Source organism: Sminthopsis crassicaudata, chromosome 5 (assembly GCF_048593235.1).
Source record: "Sminthopsis crassicaudata isolate SCR6 chromosome 5, ASM4859323v1, whole genome shotgun sequence".
Taxonomy (NCBI): domain Eukaryota; kingdom Metazoa; phylum Chordata; class Mammalia; order Dasyuromorphia; family Dasyuridae; genus Sminthopsis; species Sminthopsis crassicaudata.
This window is the reverse complement of record NC_133621.1, coordinates 97,926,209-97,946,359: the sequence shown is the minus strand read 5'-3', so window position 1 is coordinate 97,946,359 and position 20,151 is coordinate 97,926,209. Positions and strand designations below refer to the sequence as shown.

The 20,151-nt window shown below is 35.0% G+C and overlaps 1 protein-coding gene and 1 long non-coding RNA gene across 2 annotated transcripts in view; one reads left to right on the top strand and one right to left on the bottom strand.

Annotated features, from left to right (window-relative positions):
- LOC141545200 (uncharacterized) overlaps positions 1–20,151 on the top strand; it is a 32,272-nt gene that overhangs the window by 11,326 nt on the left and 795 nt on the right. The window contains exon 2 of the long non-coding RNA XR_012482924.1: positions 216–363. This is a non-coding gene — a long non-coding RNA (uncharacterized LOC141545200). The remainder of the gene's footprint in view (positions 1–215; positions 364–20,151) is intronic.
- On the bottom strand, positions 7,125–8,060 carry LOC141545199 (olfactory receptor-like protein OLF3). Its single transcript, XM_074272224.1, has one exon. It carries the CDS (start codon positions 8,058–8,060, stop codon positions 7,125–7,127), a length of 936 nt encoding a protein of 311 aa, XP_074128325.1.

Sequence of the window (20,151 nt, the reverse complement as noted above, 5' to 3'; positions counted from 1 at the left end):
GCTGGAAAATCAAAGTATTAGACTAGTTGAACTTTAAAGTCTAATTCTATGACCAAGTGAGCCTAAGGCACTTAGGATTCCTTGTGTAATGTGAGGTTCTGAAAGCTTCCAAATTAGGAGTTCTAGATGTGGGGGGGGTTATTTTTTATAAATCTTTTCATAACTATATTTCTATATAATTGGTATCCTTTATAATCCTACGTATTTTCTTTTAGGCACTTACAACTATGATTCTGAGAAAGAGTGAAGATTATGGACCCTTAATCTTCACCAGACTGCCAAAGGCATGACAACATAACAAAGTCTTCCTACATAATTATAATTCTATTTCTGAGCCACAGAACCTTCCCTCAGAGTTACCTGGTAAGTGTTTGATATACCTGATATTATCCACAATACTTATGGACTTCATCTAGGAAGTTTTTTGTTTATTTTACTGCCTTATTGCCTCTCAAGAATTTTTACTAGCCTATTAGAGGTATTCCACCCTTTGCCAAGAATCCATCATTTCTGTAATTTAAACTGTGGTTCAAAATTCCAAATCCCATTCTCAGATATTGTTTTAGCTTAATCTCTATTTGCTTCAGTTTCCCCATCTGTAAAATGAACATGTTAATAATACTAACCTCTTAGGGTTGCTTTGAGAAACAAATGAGATAATATCTCTAATGGGCTTTGGAAATCTTAAAGCATTATGTAGATGTTAGCATTTATTATTTAGTACTTTAAGGTTTGCTAATCCCTTAATAGTTGTTAACTCTTTGGATCTTCATAGCAACCCTAGGAAGTTAGTACTATTATTACCCTCGTTTTATATATGAAAAAAAAAAAAAAAAACTGAGGCAAACTGCTAGAAAGTAGCTGAGGTTGATTTGGAATTTAGGTCCATTCTAATTCCAGGTCTAATGTTTTTTCTTCTTCCCTAAATTCTACTTTTTTGGCATCACTTGAGAATTGAGATATAATTTCTTTATTAGATAAAAAATAGATTCTTTAGTGTGTGTGTATATATATATATATGACATATAGACATAGAATGAAATCTACCTACATAATATTTACCCATCTTTTCAATTTCCCCTTAGCACTGCTCTCTAGATACAACCTGATATATGTATTAGTTTCTCATTGCTCTTCTTATGATGGAATCACCAGAACTGAACATTGTAGTTCAGGTGTGACCTTACTATGGGAAGTATAATGGGTCTTCCATCTCCCTGGCTGCTAAATAATTCCATCTTCCTTATGCTTCCCTAGGCACTAGGCACTAGGCTCTCTGGTGCCATGTGTAGTTGGGGACGAGGGCATGAAGTTCAAGTTTTTCAACATTAGCAAATTCAATTATAATGAGATCTATACATCTTGTTGCAATGTGCCATTGAACTTCAGAACCTTCCCTCGGTTTCCCTTGATGCTAAATTCTGTGGCTAACATGTTTGAATATGTCTTGTGATGGAAAGCTTAATCAATCCAGTCCAGTGTTGAAAGTTCTGGTTCTTAGAAATATTTCATTATACTATGCAAAATTTACTTCCCTGTAACATCCCTCCTTGGATTATAATATATTGGAAACAGCAATGGACTCAAAATTGACCATAAATTTTAACTTTCTATTGCCTCCTAGTGGTAACTCTTTTATTCTAAGCTGTCTTGCTTATTTCATAGCATAGTTGTGTGGCAAAAATCTAGTTCGTAATGAAACTGATTTCTCTTCAATTGAAGATGTGTTCTTATGAGAAAGATCTTGCCATAACAGAATGAAAACAGTATGAAAAACAGTTGACAAAGTTATTTAATTCTCCTTGATTCTTATTGAGAAAATGTCTAAGAGCCCAAATGGAGGGGATGTTTTCTTATGAGAGAGTACATTTGGTCAGTACAGACAAGATGACTGTTTCATGGCAATTGCTTGCTGCCATGGAATAACATTTAGCAATGAAAATCTAATTTAAGGTCTGGAAGCTAAAAGTAATTGTGATTCTTTAAACAAATGTTGCAGGAGTGACAGCTTTTATCATTTAAATCATTTTTAATAATTTCAATTATCATAGGAAACAATGGGGTACAATGAAAATGAACTGGAGAGAGAATCTGAGTTCAAATTGTATTTATGAGACTCACTTAAATGATAAGACCCTCAATTTCTCAGATTATAATGTCCTCTGTTATAAAATAAGAGGAATTGACTAAATAGCTTATGAAATATCATCTAGCTCCAAATCTTTGTTTGTTTAAAATAAGTAATGTTTATCATTACTAATTTATTTAACATTTATTATGTATTATCTACTGTACTGGGGGAAAGGGAAGTAAAGCAGATTTATACTTGTAATTAGGTATTGCATATGCAAACATTCCCTTTCCCTGAGCCAACAAATGGGCGTGGGATAATGCAAGGGCTTGTGGGAAGATTACTTCTACCAATGAACTTGTTCCTTTTAAACATTAAGCTCCTCCCCAGAAGTTCAAAAGGGTAAAACTCCCTTTAAAGGCCGGAACTAGAGAATTGTTAAGTACCAACTTAGCACCTAGTAAGAACCTAATATCTCATTATCTCATTAGCAATTAGTAAGAACCTAACATCTCCCCCTTTCTTTTTATTTAGAACATAGGGTGGTCATGATCTTGAAACATAAATCCATCAATATGGGAGGCATTACACATAATTACATAGATTACATAAACACATAGTAACATAATATATGCTAGAAGTATGTAACTATTTGTTATTTACATATTTAAATAATCATAAATTGAGAATTTATAAATGTCCATAAGTCCATTGTCCATTAGTCTCATCTTGTGTTAAGAAATCCAATGATTCCTGCTGGTTTTAAAGTTCTTTAACAGTCTTCTTATTAGCCATACTCTTTCATTGTCTCCAGAAACTGCCGATCGCTCTCTGGGAGGAGATCTGCTGTCTCAATTGCTGCCAATTCTGACCTAGAGTAAAGACTTCTCTCCCTTGCTCAATGTTGCTTCTTTTATCCTCCCAGAGAATGGGAAGGTTATTTGTCTGTAGCATGATAGAGAAAAAGACTTGGAATGGAAATTATGTCATCAATAAGTAACACATGATTAATTGAATACTGATTCCCTATATGATTTATCATTGATGTCCATCATAAATTATTTATGTATATTGCTTTCTATCAGTTCATATCTTTCTTATGCCCTTATATTCTATATTAGTATTATAGTTATTAATATACTATCACTTCTGTTCTATCAGATTCTAACCTTCATGAGGGTAAAACCTGAATAATCAATTATTGCAACTCCTCACAGTTTCAGAAAGTACACAACATACAGTGGGTATTTGTGTATAATTTGAATAGTATTATATGAGTCTATTGCTCTTAGTGCCAGTTTTGAAATGATATAATTGGTGACTCCTTGATTAGTGTGTGAATTAGATTGAAGTGAGGCAAAATTGTGTATACTTGTGAGGCACTGAACATCCAAAGACAAAAATTAAAAAAAAAAAAAAAAAAAAAAACCTCTCTTCCCTTGAGCCTCACATTATTCCTGTGGGGTATTAAAACAAGGTAACTTGAAAAAAAAGGAGAGAGCACTTATTAAGGAGATGAAAGGAAACTTAATGGGATATTTAGTACTTCATCTGAGTCCTGAATAAAAACATAGATATTAAAGCCAGAAATTAAAATTTTAATGCCAATTCTAAATAACTTAATCAATTGCGCAAAGATAAAAGATGGAATAGCAAACAGCTAGTTTTTAGATATATATTTGGATGGATGGATGAATATACATACACATCTCTCTCTCTTTATATACATATATATAAATATATAGAGAGATATACACACACATATATACACACACACACACACACACACACACACACACACACATATATATATATATATACAGACTTAGTTATGTATAATATATGGATATATGAAATAAAGCTAGAAAGCTGAGTTGAGGTTAGACCATGGAAGACTTTAAATGCCAGTTGGAGTAATTTGTATTTTATCTAAGAGGCAAAAGAGGAGTTGCTGAAAATTTTTGCGTACTCAAAAATTTTGATTAGTATGTTCAAACACAAGGCAATTATTTTATTAGCTACATGGAGAATTGATTAGAGAAGGGAGAGATGAAGAATTAAAAAAAAAAAAAACATAGGCTATTACAATAGTCCTGATGAGAGATAAGAACCCCGTTATAGTAGGGTAATGACCCTGTGCATAGAGAGCCTGGAATGAGTGAGCAAGATATTGTGGAAGGAGAACTGAGAAGAATTCTCCCCTGATTGTATATGAGATGGGCAGGGGAGGTACAGAAGGAGGTAAAGGAGAGAGAAGAGTCAAGGATGATTTCCACATTAATAACTTAACTAATAAATAGAGTTGTGGTATTTTTAATAGGAATTTTGCACATAAGCAATATGGAATTTTGGTGTGGGTAGGAGATGATGAGTTTCATTTTTATCATTTTGACTTTGAGATGTTGAGGTATCTAGGAATCATGTAGCAGACTCCAAATGAGAACTACGTACAGTACTTAGCAAACTTTAAATTGTTTGCCATCATCAGCATCAGCATTATCATATGTCAATAACAGGGTTTAGGAAAGAGATTATGTTTGGATGTGTCCATTTGAGAGTCATCTGTTGTGGTAAGTATTTGAAGTTAGGAAGTTAGAGTTAGAGGACATAATTTCATAAAAATATCACAAAAGCTAGTAATATATAAGTCCTAAGCCTTTACCTTGGATTTGTTTTTGTTTTTGCTGACTCAAAAAGCCCACAGTTTTAAATTTAACAAGAGCATATAAGGATTATGGAAATAGGGATATGAAGAGGCAAAGGAATGTACAATCAAAGATCTTGGTCTCTGAAACTTCAGATATGGTGATCTTTAGGGCATAGCAGGAGGATCAACAGGAGAAGTTAGAGAGGGGTGTGAGCTATAGTCTTTTGAAGAGTTTAGCTCAAACTTGTCACAGACAATTTAGCTGAGCTTGTGTTGACTCCTTTTCATTAATGAAGAAGACATCACTTCTTCAACACACTCACTCAATAAGGAAGCAAATGTAATAAGTTTTGTAAGGAAAGGTCAGTTTCTAGCCCAACTAATTGGCTTCTAGAGTGGTAAATAGCAATTTTTGTACCCAAAGCAATTATTACATCTAGGTTTCTAATTAAAAAAAATATTCTGGATAACTAGTTTCAACATTTCCAGGAGAATGAAAAGTATGTGAAAATGAAATTATATCAAATTATAAAGCTTTATAACTTAAAAAAAATTTTTTTAATGTTTATGCCTTCTAAATTTCAATGCCCTAAGGAAAAATAATGGTCTTCCCACCCTATTAGTTCTGTTGGTTTTAGATCTCTGATATTACAGACTTTTGCATTTTCTGATGCAAAAGTTGACTGGTAAATCAAATAGGGAAAGAAAATACATGTTATGAAAGTATCAAAAATTAACAGCACAGGTAGCTCTGTAGAAGAGAGGCAGCTTGTTGCAAACTTATAGCTCTTAGCAAAGGTCTACAAAATAAATTATTTTGAACTATTTCCTAGAGATAGAAATGAAATGGACATATATAGGAACTGAATTAGCAGAGATCTTTGCTTGGAGCTGTACTACTTAACATTTTTATTGATGTCATGCTTACTTAATTTGTAAATGATACAAAGGGAGGGAGAACACCATGTTGGATGACAAGAGTCAAGATCACAACAGATCTTGGCAGGCTAAGACTTTACCCCGATTCTAACAACATAATGGGAATAAATATAAATTTTTATACAAGTTAAAAAAAAATAAAATTTCACAAACATAAGTTAAGAAAGGCAATTGAATGACTAAAAAGCAATGTTTTCAAAAGCCTCTGGGTTTTAGTGAACTACATACATAATATGAGTAAACAACCAGGAAGGGCAACAAAAATATAAAATTTAATTTAATTTAATTTAAAAATATTGAATTGTATTACTAGAACAGGAATGTCCAAAACAAAGGAAGGTGAAAACTACCCTGTCTTCTGCTCAGCTCAGACAACATCTAGAGATTTATATTCAGTACCTAAGTGCCACATTTTGGAAAGAAACAGATAATTAGAGAGCACCCAGAGAAGGGAAACCAGATGATAAAAAACCGTGAGATTATGAGACATGAGAATAGGTTGAAGGAAATGGAAGTATTTAGGGGCAGCTAGATGGCACAGTGAATGGAGTGATGAGTCTGGAATCAGGTTGACTCACTTTCCTGTATTCAAATCTGGCCCCAGACACCGCTAGCTATGTAATCCTGGGGAAAGCACATAACCTTTTTTGCCTCAGTTTCTTCATCTATAAAATGAGCTGCAAAAGGAAATGGCAAGTCATTTCGGTGTCTTTACTAAGAAAACCCTCAATGAAGTCATGAAGAGTTGGACACAATTAAAAAATAACTGAACACTAATAACAACAAAATAGTATGGGATGGAATATTTGGATTCTCAAGGTCCTCCTATTCAAAGATTCTCTGATTTTGTAACCCAATCCAACACCAAGGATCTACAAAAGGCCTTAGTGTAAACATTAGACAATACCCATGAAGAGGAAAGCTTTCCCTACTATCTCCCACCAACAAAGGTGGAAAGGGAGTAAAAATGTTTGTACCCTTTAACTTTCAGTGCCCTAGGGAAAAACAATGGGGACAGCATCCTATTATTCTATTGGGTTTAGAACTCTGATATTACAGACATGAAGATGCAAAAAGTTAAATGGTAAATCAAATGGGGAAAGAAAATATAAATTATGTAAGTATCAAAAATTGAGAGAAACAGGTGGCATCTACAGGGGAGAGGCAGCTTTTTGAAAAGGCCCACAAAATAAGCTATTTTGAACTATCTCCTAGGGATAGATGTGCCTGCAGGGCACATGAAATTCACCCCCACTTTCTACCCCATATCAATTTTCTATAGTCAAAGACTGCCACAACAACCCCCATACATTGACTCTCCTTCCTTCTAAAATGAAGAATAAACTTTGGGAGACATTGGCCACAACAGGTACAGTCCTACGATAGAAAATACTGTCCTTTTACATATTTCCTGATCTTCACTTTCTTGTGACTGGTGGAGAGGGCAATGGGAAAATTTTGGAATTTTCATGTTTCTTCAGAGACTCTTCCCAGGGCTCTTCTCAGAGCACCCATCACTTCCTTGTTCCTCAGGCTGTAGATCATAGGATTCAACATAGGGGCCACGGTAGTATAAAATAAAGCAATCATCTTTTCATGTTCTGCTGAGGAAGTAGCCCGGGGCCGCATGTAGGTAAAAATGGTGGCCCCAAAACAAAGGGAGACCACAGTGAGATGGGAAGTGCAGGTCCCAAAGGCTTTGCGACGTCCCTGAGTAGAACGGATGCGGAGAATGGCTCTAACAATCTGGGCATAGGAAAACAGGACCAAGGAACAGGGTAACATGATGACCACAGAGCCTGAGAAGGTCACCATTATCTTGTTGAAAGAAATGTCCACACAGGCCAAACGCAGCACTGCTAGTGTCTCACAAGTAAAGTGATTGATGACATCCTTGCACAGGGGAAGTCGAAAAGTAATGATTGTCTCCATGAGTGAGTTTAGGAAACCAGCAGCCAAACAGGCAATAGCCAGAGCCATGCACAGCCCTCCATGCATGATGACAGTGTAGTGTAGAGGAAAGCACACTGCCACATAGCGGTCATACGCCATTGCTCCCAGGAGAAAGAACTCAGTCCCACCCAGTGCCAGGGAGATAAAGAGCTGAAATACACAGCTATAGAATGGGATGGACTTCCTTGAAGACAGAAAATGAATAAGCATTTGTGGGACAGTGCTATTCATGTAGCAGATATCTACAATGGAGAGGATACTGAGGAAGAAGTACATGGGGGTGTGGAGTCGGCTGTCCAACCTGATCAGATAGATGATAAGGAAGTTTCCCATCATAGTCACCAAGTACATGATCAGGAAAAGGACAAAGAGGTAAATCTCAGTCTTCAAGTCATCAGATAGCCCTAAGAGGATGAATTCATTCACCCTTGTCTGGTTGCTTTGGGCCATGTGAAGGTAGTTCTACAAGGCAATATAATGAAGTGCTGATGCTTTGATTCTGGAAGGAAAGATATTTTCTTATAAATTATCAATAAAGCCTACTCATATATCTCAGAAGAAAGCAAGCATTTACATATCTCTACTTTAAAAACCCAGTTTGGGTGGTATGACATTAATTCTCTTTATAATATCACTTTCACAAGGAAGATGCAGTAACTATTATTTCCACTTTAATGTTGAGAAAAACTGAGACTCAAAAATTTTAAGGGATTCCCAAGTTTTTACTACTAGCTAACATTCATTTAATCAGAAGGAAGAAAATTGACTTTTTATCTCAATGACAATATCTAAAAATGTAAATTTCTGAAATCTTTCTAAGATCCCTTTTGTCCCAGGATACACCTTCCCCCTGCCCTTTTTTTTTTCTCCTTGGAATCCCATCATTTGCACCACTCTTTTCTTAGGTTAAACGGATTTTCTCAATCAGATACATCATTGCCATCCAAAGCACTTCATATTGTCTTCCTAGTGCTATGATCTGAACTCCCCTTTCTTTCAACTTGTAGTCATTGAAATGTCTCTTTCCAATTTAGAAGGAAAATTGCAAAAGAAATTCTGAAAAAAAGAAAACAGCTTTTTGGGGGGAGAAGCATGGGAAAAATGATCACTAATAAATGTTTTAGGGCCAACATGCATAAGGAAATGAAGGCTTCATTGGCCAAAATCAGTTTTATGAAACCTGTTTTACAGGTAAGTTAAATGTGGATCACTGAATTGAAGCTGAGAATAGAGCATCTCAGCCCTCCACTTTTTCCTGATTTTATCAAACTATGTATGGGCTTCTGGGGAAGTGAGAAAAACAGAAATAGTAAAAATGCCAAAGGATATATATTTTGCTAATATTATCCCTATCAAACTTTTTTAATGAATCTCCCATATTACCTAAAATATAGAATGTTGGAAGGAGAAAAAAAATAAGAGAAGATAAATGAAAGGATGGTAAGTGTGTGTCGTGTGTGTGTGTGTGTGTAGAAAATGAAGGTCAAAGGATTGAATGCCAAGCATAAAATTTTTCACTTTACTCAAGTAGTAGGGAGTGTTTTAAATAGATGAGTAAAATGACCATATCCATTTGTGAAAAGAATCATTTTGTCACTGCTACAAAGAATAGATAAATACCATCTGGGAGAGAAATAGGAGAGTGAAGATAAAAACTATGTAGTTCTGCAGTGACGGGATGTGTAGGACTAAGGACATGTATTTGGGTGGTGGCAGATGGAAGAGACAGAAATAGATATAGAAAAAAAAGGAAAGAATACACTTGATAACTCACTAATACCTAGCCTTTATGTTTTAAAGTTTATAAAACACTACATTTGTTATCCTATGTGGTCCTCACAGCAACCTTGTGATGAGATATAAGCATGAGAGGCAATGAAGTATCAAAAATAAGCCCAAAATTACAAATGGGGATTATTGAATTAGTGGTAAAGATAGAAACAAAAGTAGTAAAATCAGAGGGAGAAAAAAATAGAATAGTAAGATAATGAGTTCAGTTTAGGACTTGACAAATTTGGAGCTATGAGAAATCTAGGTGGAGACAACCTGTTGGAAAGGCAGCATCTGTGAGTGTTATCTCCCTGATAGAATGTAAGCTCCTAGAAGGCATTTTTATATTTGTATCCAACACAGTTCTTAGAACATACTATGAATTTAATAAATGCTTATTGATTGATGCCTTTCCAAATATACTCAAAATGCTTGTATATGGGAGAATGCAGAATAAAATTGAGGAACATCTAGAAATCCGTGTGAGTTGGGCAGTCAAATGAATAGAGAGAAAGAGACTAAAATAAGACTGCAAAGGCTGTTTGAGTCAGACTGTGAAGGTCCTAAACTGTCAGACTATCTAGCTATTTTGGATATCATAGATATATGTTCCCATATACAAGCTCCTCACCTAAAAAACATACTTGGAGACTTCTACTTACTTACCTGAATATCTTTAATATTGTGTGTACGTGTTTATATATCTATTCACTCATCCATATACATTTATTTATTCTGCATCTATATGAAAAATTTACATGGCTATACATACAACTCTAATACCCATTCACATTTATCTCTAACAGAGAGACAGAAAAAGAGATAGAGATAAATTTATTTGGCACTCTAATGAGGCTGATAGACCCTTTCTCGAAATAGTGTTTTTAAATGTATAAAATACATAAAATTATAAAGGAAATTGAATGCTGAAATACACTTAGAAAAATATACTTTTAAAAAAAGTGTATGTATCTGGGCCTATGCTAAGTAAGGATCTTTTGTTATCTCAAGATTTCTTCTTAGTGACATGTTTATTGCTCTTATGGAAAGGGGAGAAGTCTTTTCTCATAAAACTAACTGGAGTCTTGTCTTCATGGGCAAGTCTAACTGAAGGGAACCACTCACACCAATGCCATTTGCTAAACTTGTCTCCAGATCATTAAGTGCAATGTGAAAGAATGCCAGCAAGAATAAGGGAATTGAGGGAAGGATAAAATGGGGAAAGATAAAGAAAGTAGGAAGATACAGCAAACAACAGATTCATCACAGACTTTGTACCTAGAAAGAAGCTCTGGATGCTTGGCTGGTCAACTTTCTTGAAATGAGACTGTTTCCATGTCTCATTCTTTCCTTCCTATTCCTTTCTATGTTGAGCTCCTTTTGATTTCAATCTTTTCTGAATTTGTTTCTTTTTCCTCTCTTTCTTCTCTTATCATGTCAAAGTGTGTCATCACAATACTAGACAAACATTTGTCATTTAATAAATATTTGTTAGTGAATTTATACATAAATAAAATAAAATAAGATGAAATATATGAGCACCTTGAAAAATATAGATACTATATGAGTAAAATATTACCAACATTATAATTAATATAAATATTTTTCATATAATAGTTATTATATATCAATAAATATTATGTATACTATATTTTAATAATTAAATGATATAATATAATCTATTATTATTCCAGTATCTCATCACAAAATATTTCCTTTATGTATGGATCCAAACTTCATATAGTGATAGAGCCAGGAATGACAGGATCACAAATAAAACTAGAAGCAATCTTAGGACCATCTAGTCTTATCTTCTCATTCTGGTAGGTGAAGAATCTAAGGATCAAAGAAGCTCTGCATTTGCCCAAGGTCATGCAGAGAGTATATAGCATGGCATGAATTTGATCCCAGCATCTTTGATTCCAAACCTAATACTCTTCCCATACTTCAGATGTTAGAAGGTTGGTGTTTGGGTAGGCATAGCATACTTATTGAAACAGTTTTATTTTACCTTTACTATTTATCCCTTGTTCTATATTTTGGATAATATGGTTCTCACATATATAGTCCCAGTGCCACAGTTTAGGTCTGAAGAGTCTAATTAGTGTAGGGAGAATAGGAACTAAAAGCAATTGAAGAAGACATATTTATTCTGATTTCACCATTTGTCAACTCCCCTAACAAGGTTAAGATTTGAAATAAGATTTAAATTATTAGTTAAATTTTCATTTGACCACATATTTACTAAGTATCCATGATGTCATCTGTGCCCTATCTTCCTTTACTCCCTTTGGGGATATAGAGTAAGTTGCAAAGAAGCAAATTTTCTTGGCAAAAGGGAAAACTTGTTATTAATTGGAATTATCTGAAAGTGACTTGGGAAGTAGGGAGCTCTCCCTAACTCAAGATCTACAAGTCAAGGCAAGATGATCACTTCTGGGGTTTATTACAAAAAGAATTCTTATTATGTATAAGTTAGACTAGGAGGCTGCTGAGGTCCCTTCTGATTAAGATTTTGAAATAAAAATCAATGTTACTTACATGTTTCTATGTTTGCAAAGCAATGCAAAGGAAACAAGCTCCCTGTCAACATCTTCTTTAAAAAGGACTTTGTCACTTAATGGGTCATTTCTGAAGTGAGCACTATAGTCCAGGGATGCTTACTCACTCGCTTAATTCACAGCAAAGCACATTTCCTCAGAGTCAGAAAAGGCAAGTAAATCCTCCAGTGGGAGCCATCCTCCCCATTAAGACAACAAAGTTGATATCTGGCCCACATAGCCACAGCAAGACTGATAAAGTCTTATCATAGAGCCATAGTCCCAGCTAAGATGGGTCACCAACCCATCTGAGTTGATAGAGCCTCCAACTGGCTACTTCTTTCCTGCTTCCTCAGTGAGCCAGAATCTGCTTTATGAAATACTAGAGCACCCACAGTCTTTTAGAACTGGTTATCTAATGCATTTCTTGTCTCTCTGGATACCAAACTTAAAGTCATTTTTGCAGAAGTTATGAAGCCAGAAGGAGTCAATGAATTCCAGAAACCCTGCTTTCATAATAAGCACTCTTAAGCCATGAAGGCCTAGAGCCACGTAATGAATCCAGGAAAACATCTGACTCACCTCCAGTGCAGGAGGCCATCCTTTGCATAGGAAGCAAGGGCAAGACTGAACAAACTATGGTGCTTGAACAAGAACAGACAACTTTCTTTGACCTTAGGGATGAAATCTCAAGAGGCCAATTATTATTATTATTATTATTTGCTTGTTAAGTTCCTGTTATTTCCCCTCTTCATCTATTTGGTCACTTTCCCTCATCCAAAGACCTCAACAAATTTAGTATTTGATTTTTCTGTCCCAGAAGTAGCTGCCTCACCTCATGGGATTCATTAGTGGGCATGCCCCTAGTGGCCCTACCCTCGGATATTTGCATCATTTTTGAAATAGGATGTGCATATATTTGTGAAAGAATACATGTGACCCTAATTTAATTCAACTTTTATTAATCATCTAAAATGTGAAGAGCATTTTGCAAGGAACTGGTAAACATATAGACTGGATAAGATAAAGTTCTTGCCCTTATGGAATTCAGAAAAATAATGTAGATACAATAAACATTGAAAAAGTTTTATAGTGAATATCAAAATATAAAGTCCATGGATAGGGTGGATGGCTAATTTCCAAGTTGGAAGGGGATGGATAATCATTAAAGTCTTCCTAAAGAGGTCATATTTACCTTTAGTTCAAAAATTAAAAAAAAAAAGATGGAACAGAAAAAGAAATGGAAGAGGACATTTCAGTTGTAGGGAGTAGTATAACTTAGGAAGCTCATAAAAAATGTCTCATATATTAATAATCACAGGGTTGTTTCCTAAAAAGCTTAAAACTTTTAAAGTACTATGATAAGGTCAGTTCTTACTTTCATTAACATCCTACCCAGTGGTATGTAGTTGCAAAAGGAAAATGCTATTATGCATTTTATTTTTTTTTAGGAGCCAATCATATTTATGGTTGACAAGGTAATTGTTGAACTTCATGCTCATTTAATCTTCACAAAATATTGCAAAGTAGGATGTCATTATGGTAGAAGTAATATATTTCAGATTGGTGACTTTAGGTTTAAGTTCTGGCTTTTCCACTTGCTACTTTTGATTATGTGAGTCACTCTGGAATTTTGTCTCTGCATCTGTAAAATGGCGAGTTAGAAAAAAATCATCTCTCAGGTCGCTTTTACAAAAGAGTGAATTATGATTCAGATAATAAACTACTGAGTTCAAAGTCAGATGGTTAGAGTGTGGACAGACAAAAACAAGAAAGTAAAAGAGCAACTTCTTATACTATATGATATAATCTAAATAGAAAATTAAGGTAGTAAATTTTACAAGAATTTCATCCTTCATGTTGTCCCTCCCTTGTCAGAGAAAAGAAATGTGACGTGCGAATTTAGAGATAGCTCTACTCAATATGTGTATATGGACTATTTGTGCCCGAATTGTGGTAGAGCTTTCCAAGCTAGTATTGATCCAATCAGACACAGTCCTTGACCCCAATATAATGATTCATTTGAGACTGAAGAGCAGCAGTCACCATCACTTAGATCTGTCCTGAGAAATATTAGTTCTGTCCCTTTACCTTCCCTTTGGAAGTTCTAGAGAAGTTCATTGAATTACAGAAGCTCACAGTTGGAAGAGAAGTCAGAGATCACCCATTTTAACCCTTATCTGAGTAACAGTTACCTTTAAAATACAATCAACAAGTGATAATCTTTGCTTAAAGACCTCTAGTTAGAGGGCAGCTAGGTGACACAGTGGATAGAGCACCAGTCCTGAAGTCAGGAGGACCTGAATTCAAATGTGACCTCAGATACTTAATACATCCTAGCTGTGTGACCCTGGGCAAGTCACTTAACTCCAACTGAGCCTGCTTTAAAAAAAAAATCCTAGTTAGGAAATATCCAACTCTCTTCAAGAAAATCCATTCTGTTTGGGGATAGCTTGTATTATTGGGAAAAGTAAAAAAAGATAGGATAAGAAATAGTAAATATAATTCTCTCATTTTTGCTAAAAAAAAAAAAAGACAGAATAATAAATAGTAAGTAAAATTCTCTCATTTTTGCAAAACTGTATTAATAAGAACTTTATCACTTTTACCACCTGCTATAAAGAATAGAACTTAGGATCAAAACAGAAATTCTCTATTTATGACTACTGATATATGCAAAACACTTTGCCCTTCCTCTTCTCCCCTTTTATTTCAACTGCAAGGATAAGACAGCAAAAATTGGTATGGTAAAGGATGGAAAGATTTTTGTAAATCCTTTTAATTTGGAAGGATGCTGAAGTGCGGCATTACTTTACAATTCAGCTATGCTTTGTTTTTATGAATATGAGGTTTGGCTATAAATAAATTAGGGAAATAAACTCTGAAAATAGTCATTAAAAAAAATTAGAAACGGGGCAGCTAGGTAGGGCAGTGGATAGAGCACCAGCCTTGAATTCAGGAGGACCCAAGTTCAAATCTGGTCTCAGACACTTAGCACTTCCTAGCTGTGTGGCCCTGGGCAAGTCACTTAACCCCAGCCTCAGGGGGGGAAAAAAATTAGAAAGGAGGATTCTGGTAAGATGGCTGAATTGGTCAGAAAATGTCAAGCTCTCCAGAATCTCCCCCTTCCTCCAAATAGAACAAATAGAACAAATTTCCACCTCAGGGCAAACATAGACTGGTGAAAAACAACAAAGACTTGGGACAGAACAGGGTTCCTTCTGGGACAATTCAAGAAGACCAAAAAAAATTTTTTAAAAGTCCTCAGGACTAGGGTTTAACTCATGTGAAATGCAAACACCTGTGGGCCAGCTTGGCAGAAACACCAAGTGAGGACCTCCGGCTAGCTGGGTTTGACTGGAGCCTCAGCAAGAACCACAGTCTTTCACCTCCTGGGCACTTGCAGAGTAGGAAGTTAGAATCCAGGAAAACTGAGGGAACCTCAGCTAATTGGGAACACCAGGCCCCACTGTACTACAGAGATGAGGCCCTGGGCCAGAAGGAACCAGCACCGGATGAGTGCACAGGTAGCAGGGCAGACTGTGGGAACTTGCAGGAGGGGGGAGCTCTTGCTTTGGGGTTCCAGGTCAGAGGGGGAGCGGAAATGAAGCTAGAGGCACCATCCCCCCCACCTCATCATTACAGGCATTTATACTAATACTGTTTTTTAGAGTCAGATTATACTCAACTCTGTACCGGTTTTTCTTTTGAGCTACCCAATTACTGTTGCAAATTTAAAACATATGGTATACATTTTCATATAAAAGTCATAAATGATTTGTCAGTGTTAAATAACTTGAAATTAATCTTTGATATTGGCTGTTATATGATAAATTTTCTGTTAAGTTTGGGTTTGATTGAGACAAAGTCCTGAAAATCTCCAAATTTGTTGAATATCTTTTTTTCATTCATGTGAGAAGGAACAGGCAATAGAAAGAGTCTGTGAGAAAAATGGTAGCAATGGCAAGAAGGATACAACTCTCACTAGAGAGTTAATTACTGGAAGACTACAGTGAATGATGGGAACTGAGAACCAACAAAGTGATGGAAGACTAACAGGCAAGAGGCAGATAGAATGATATAATGGCCAATAATCAAAGCAGATAATGAACCATAGGAAGATAAAGGTGGGGAACAGCAAAGAGTGTCAAGAAGCACCACAATGTTTCTTGAAATAGGAGCAGTACAACAAAGAGGTATTGAAAGATGAAAAGCCAGAGAAAAGGTAATGAAGTACAAAAATCCATTGTGGGGAAACAAAACTTTGAATCTTTTTGCTTTTCAAGGACCCCACCCTTGATAATATTATATGTTTTGAGGAATATGAATGTGGGGGTCAGGGGGGAAGAGGAAGTGGTGTGGAAAGTAGTGTATGAAGTTCTTATATTACTCCCCTTCATGCACTGCTCAACACCCTTGATAATATTATAAGTTTTGAGGAATATGAATGTCTCTTCAGGGAAAGTGCTGTGGAGAGCAGTGCATGAAGGGAAGTAATATAAATCATGAATGAAAAGAACAAAGATGTGGAAGCAGTGATGTGGAAGGCTTTAAATGTCAGAATGATGATTTTAAGTTTTATCCTACAGGTACTAACAAGAAATCTATTCTACACTTACTGATTTGTGCTTTTTTAGCTTTTTTACTTGCATGTCCAATTCACTGATCTTTCTCTGTTTTATTTATGTAACTATTTAAAGACATAAGATTTCCCTAAGAACTTCTTTGGGTGCATCCCATAAGATTTGGTATGTTGTCTCATTGTTGTTATTCTCTTGGATAAAATTATTGATTGTTTCTATGATATATTGTAATTCTTTAGAATTAGACTATTTACTTTCCAATTGATCTACAATTGTTGAATAAGAGAGTATTACCATAATAGCAGTTTTGCATCTATCAATTTGACAGCTATGTAGAGTAGGCCTTCTTAAAATTTTTTTCATTGATGACCCTTTTTCATTTGAGAAATTTTTACATGATTCCAGATATATAGGAATATAAAATAGGTATGCAAATCAAATATTTATTGGCTATAAATCATAATTTTGTGACCCCCACATTCAGCTACATTGACCCATGTATAGTCGCAACTCACAGTTTAAGAAGCTTTGTTGTTGTAGAGAATGGACTGGAGAGGGATCAAAATTTATTATTATTATGAGCTATACCAAACATCAATCAGACAGTAAATATTTATTAAGCAGCTATTATGTGTAAAATCCATTGCCAAATGTTGGGGATACAAAGATAAAAGAGAGTTCTTGCACTTAAAGAACACACAGTCTAATATGGACTCTAATGGAGAAACAATATGCAAAAAACCTGTACAAATAAACTATATACAAGATAAATTGGAAATAATCAATAAGGAAAGATACTAAAATTAAGAGAAATCTGGAAAGATCTCCTGTAGTAGTAGAATTTAGATGGAATTTGAATGGAGGATTCAGATTAAGATTCAGATCATACATAGTCAGTGGGCACAGTTTGAAATTGGAAGATAGAGTGGCTTGAAAAAGGAAGAAGGTCAGTGTCACTGAATAGAAGAATATATATGGGAGTTGGGGTAGAAGTGAGTAGGGGTAGATATAAGAAAACTAGAAAAGGAAGAAGAGAAATGATTTTATGTGTGATCCTGAGAGTGATAGGGAGCCTCTGGAATTAATTTAACAAGTGGTTGACATGGTTGGACCCACAATTTTAGAATATTATTTTGATACCCACAGTCTAGGGACATAACCTGAAGGAGAACTAACTATAAAACAAGTATCATGAAAATCTAGAGAAAAATGATTATCAAGGAGAAGAAGATAATCCACATTGTAAAATGTTTTAGGAAGGTCAAGAAGGATAAAAATTGAGAAAAAGTTATTTGATTTGGCAATTAGTAGATCAAGAACTTCAGAGAAAAAGAAGTTTCAGTTGAATGATGGATCAGAAACTAGACTTATAGATGGTTAAGAAGAAAGTAAATGGAAAGGAAGTAGGCACATATTATTGATTATCCTCTCAAGGAGTTTAGCCACAAAACAGAAGAGATTGGGGATGACAAATAGGAGGAGTGGCTAGATTAATGAGATTTTTTTCCCCAGTATAACATGGTATAACATTTGTAAATGGTAGGAAAACAACCAAGAGACAGGAAAAGATTGAAGTGAAAATGATTATGACAGAAGCATCTCTCTCTTTTAAGAAGATAGAATGGAAATATTGGTGCATGTGGAGGAGTTTGCCTTGAAAAAGAGAAGTATCATCTCTTAATGGGAGCTGGGAATAAAGGAATAGATGGTGTATCGGAAGTAAGAGGGAATTCTTGGTGAATGACCTTCTGTAAAATATAAAGTAAGATTCTTAGTTGAAAGAAAGAAGGTAGGAAAGGCAGCCATGAGAGCTTTGAGAGGAGTAAAAAAAAAAAAAAAAAAAAGGTTTGAAAAGAACCACTGTTGTGAGAGGCCTAGTGAATCAAAGTGGGATATATAAAAGGATTGTCTGCACAATCTCTCTAGGAAAATTTAAATAATTGGAAGTGCTGTCTCAAATATATTATTTTCTTATCATAAATATGCCAGTGAATGAGTGAGAGTTCTACTTGGTTCAAAATGCATATCATTTCTTTGAAAGATAAGAAATTGATAAGAGTAGTTCAAATATATTGATTTAAGATCTCTCTTATCTGACTAATTTATACAGGAGGTGATGAAAATATCAATAATAATATATAATCTAAGGTTGGTAAAGTGCTTTGCATACATTATATCACTTGTTAAATTGAACTGGCTCTGAAAATTATAGTTTCTATGGCATATTTTGAATCTATTAATGAAGGTGTTAAATGAAAATTTTAGAAACTGTCTGTCAAGTCAAAGAGTACAAGAATTGGCCGTATATTCATGGTACAAATTTGGACAGGAGGTTCATTTATGCTTGGGTGTTATAGATGATATTTGGTCATTCTAGGGTACTGCCATGCCAGTGAGACTAGTATCTAAGCAGTGTACCCAGAGGAAAAAACTAATATCAGGAATCTAGCTAAGCAGAAAGGGTCAGATATCTGATGTATAATAATTCAAATTTCTAAGAATGAGGTAGGGCTATAAAGAGTCAAATGCTTGTCATAGATTTACATAAACAATGAAATCTAAGGAAATCATTTAAGGCAATAAGGATGAAGTGATCTAAGTAGGTAGTTCAGATACAAGGAGATTAGTAGATAAGCTAGTGCCACACTAGTAAACAGGGAATGCAATCAATTTTTATCCAAGATTAGACTGTTGGTACTCTTCCCTCATATTTTGTTGGAGGTTGGGGATGGTAAAATGGAAAGAGATGGACCAGAGACACAGGTATGTATGTTTTAAGTCACAGAACTATAGGGTCCTAAGGTGCAGCTTATTACCAATTAAAACAGGAAAGGGGGAGGGAATGAGAGGAGTAGCAAGGACCTAAAAAAGAGCAAGAAAGCCAAAATCAGTCCCTAGTCAGATGATTTCCTAAGGAAAAAGAATTCAGAAACCAAAAAAGACTAATAAATTTGGGTAAGAGTGAAGTAATAGCTCTTTCTATAGCAATACATATGTGTGTATGTCTGTTATTACTTAGTCCAGGCTAATTTCCATGACCCCATTTGGACTTTTCTTAACAAAGATACTTGAGTAGTTTGCCATTTCCTTCTCCAGTCCATTTTACAGATGAGGAAACTGAGGCAAATGGTGTTAAATGACTTTAAACTGCATCAAGGAATTGTCAGTTTGTTTTATTAGGTTATTCTACAATGTCTCATTTAAAAAATTAAAGTTTGGGCAGTTAGATTCCTGTATATATATTTATAAATAACTATATTATACAACTGGTTAAGTGTACCTAAATCAAAAATAAGCAGACCAAAGATCTTTCTCATAAATATTTTATAGTGATGAAAGATAGATATGTAAATTGGTACTTGCTATTTTTTCTTTTTATCCAAGGGAAGGAGAGAAGCAAGTACTGATTTTCCTTTTCTGTGCCTTTGGTTTGAACACAAAATGAGATTATTCTAGACAGAATCATAAAAGATCAGTTAGACTTTCTCAGAAAGTGTATGTTCTTATTATTCATTAGTCCATCAATATCCAATTCTTTATGACTCTGTGAGCCATAGCATATCAGGCCCATAGATCCTTCATTTTCTCCCAAAGTCTGTCCAAGTTCACATTTCAGCTTCATTATTTGACCCTCCAGCAATACACGAC

What these genes read in the sequence shown, in the direction of transcription:
- LOC141545199 (XM_074272224.1), bottom strand. Translation starts at nt 8,060, where the DNA reads ATGGCCCAAAGCAACCAGACAAGGGTGAATGAATTCATCCTCTTAGGG.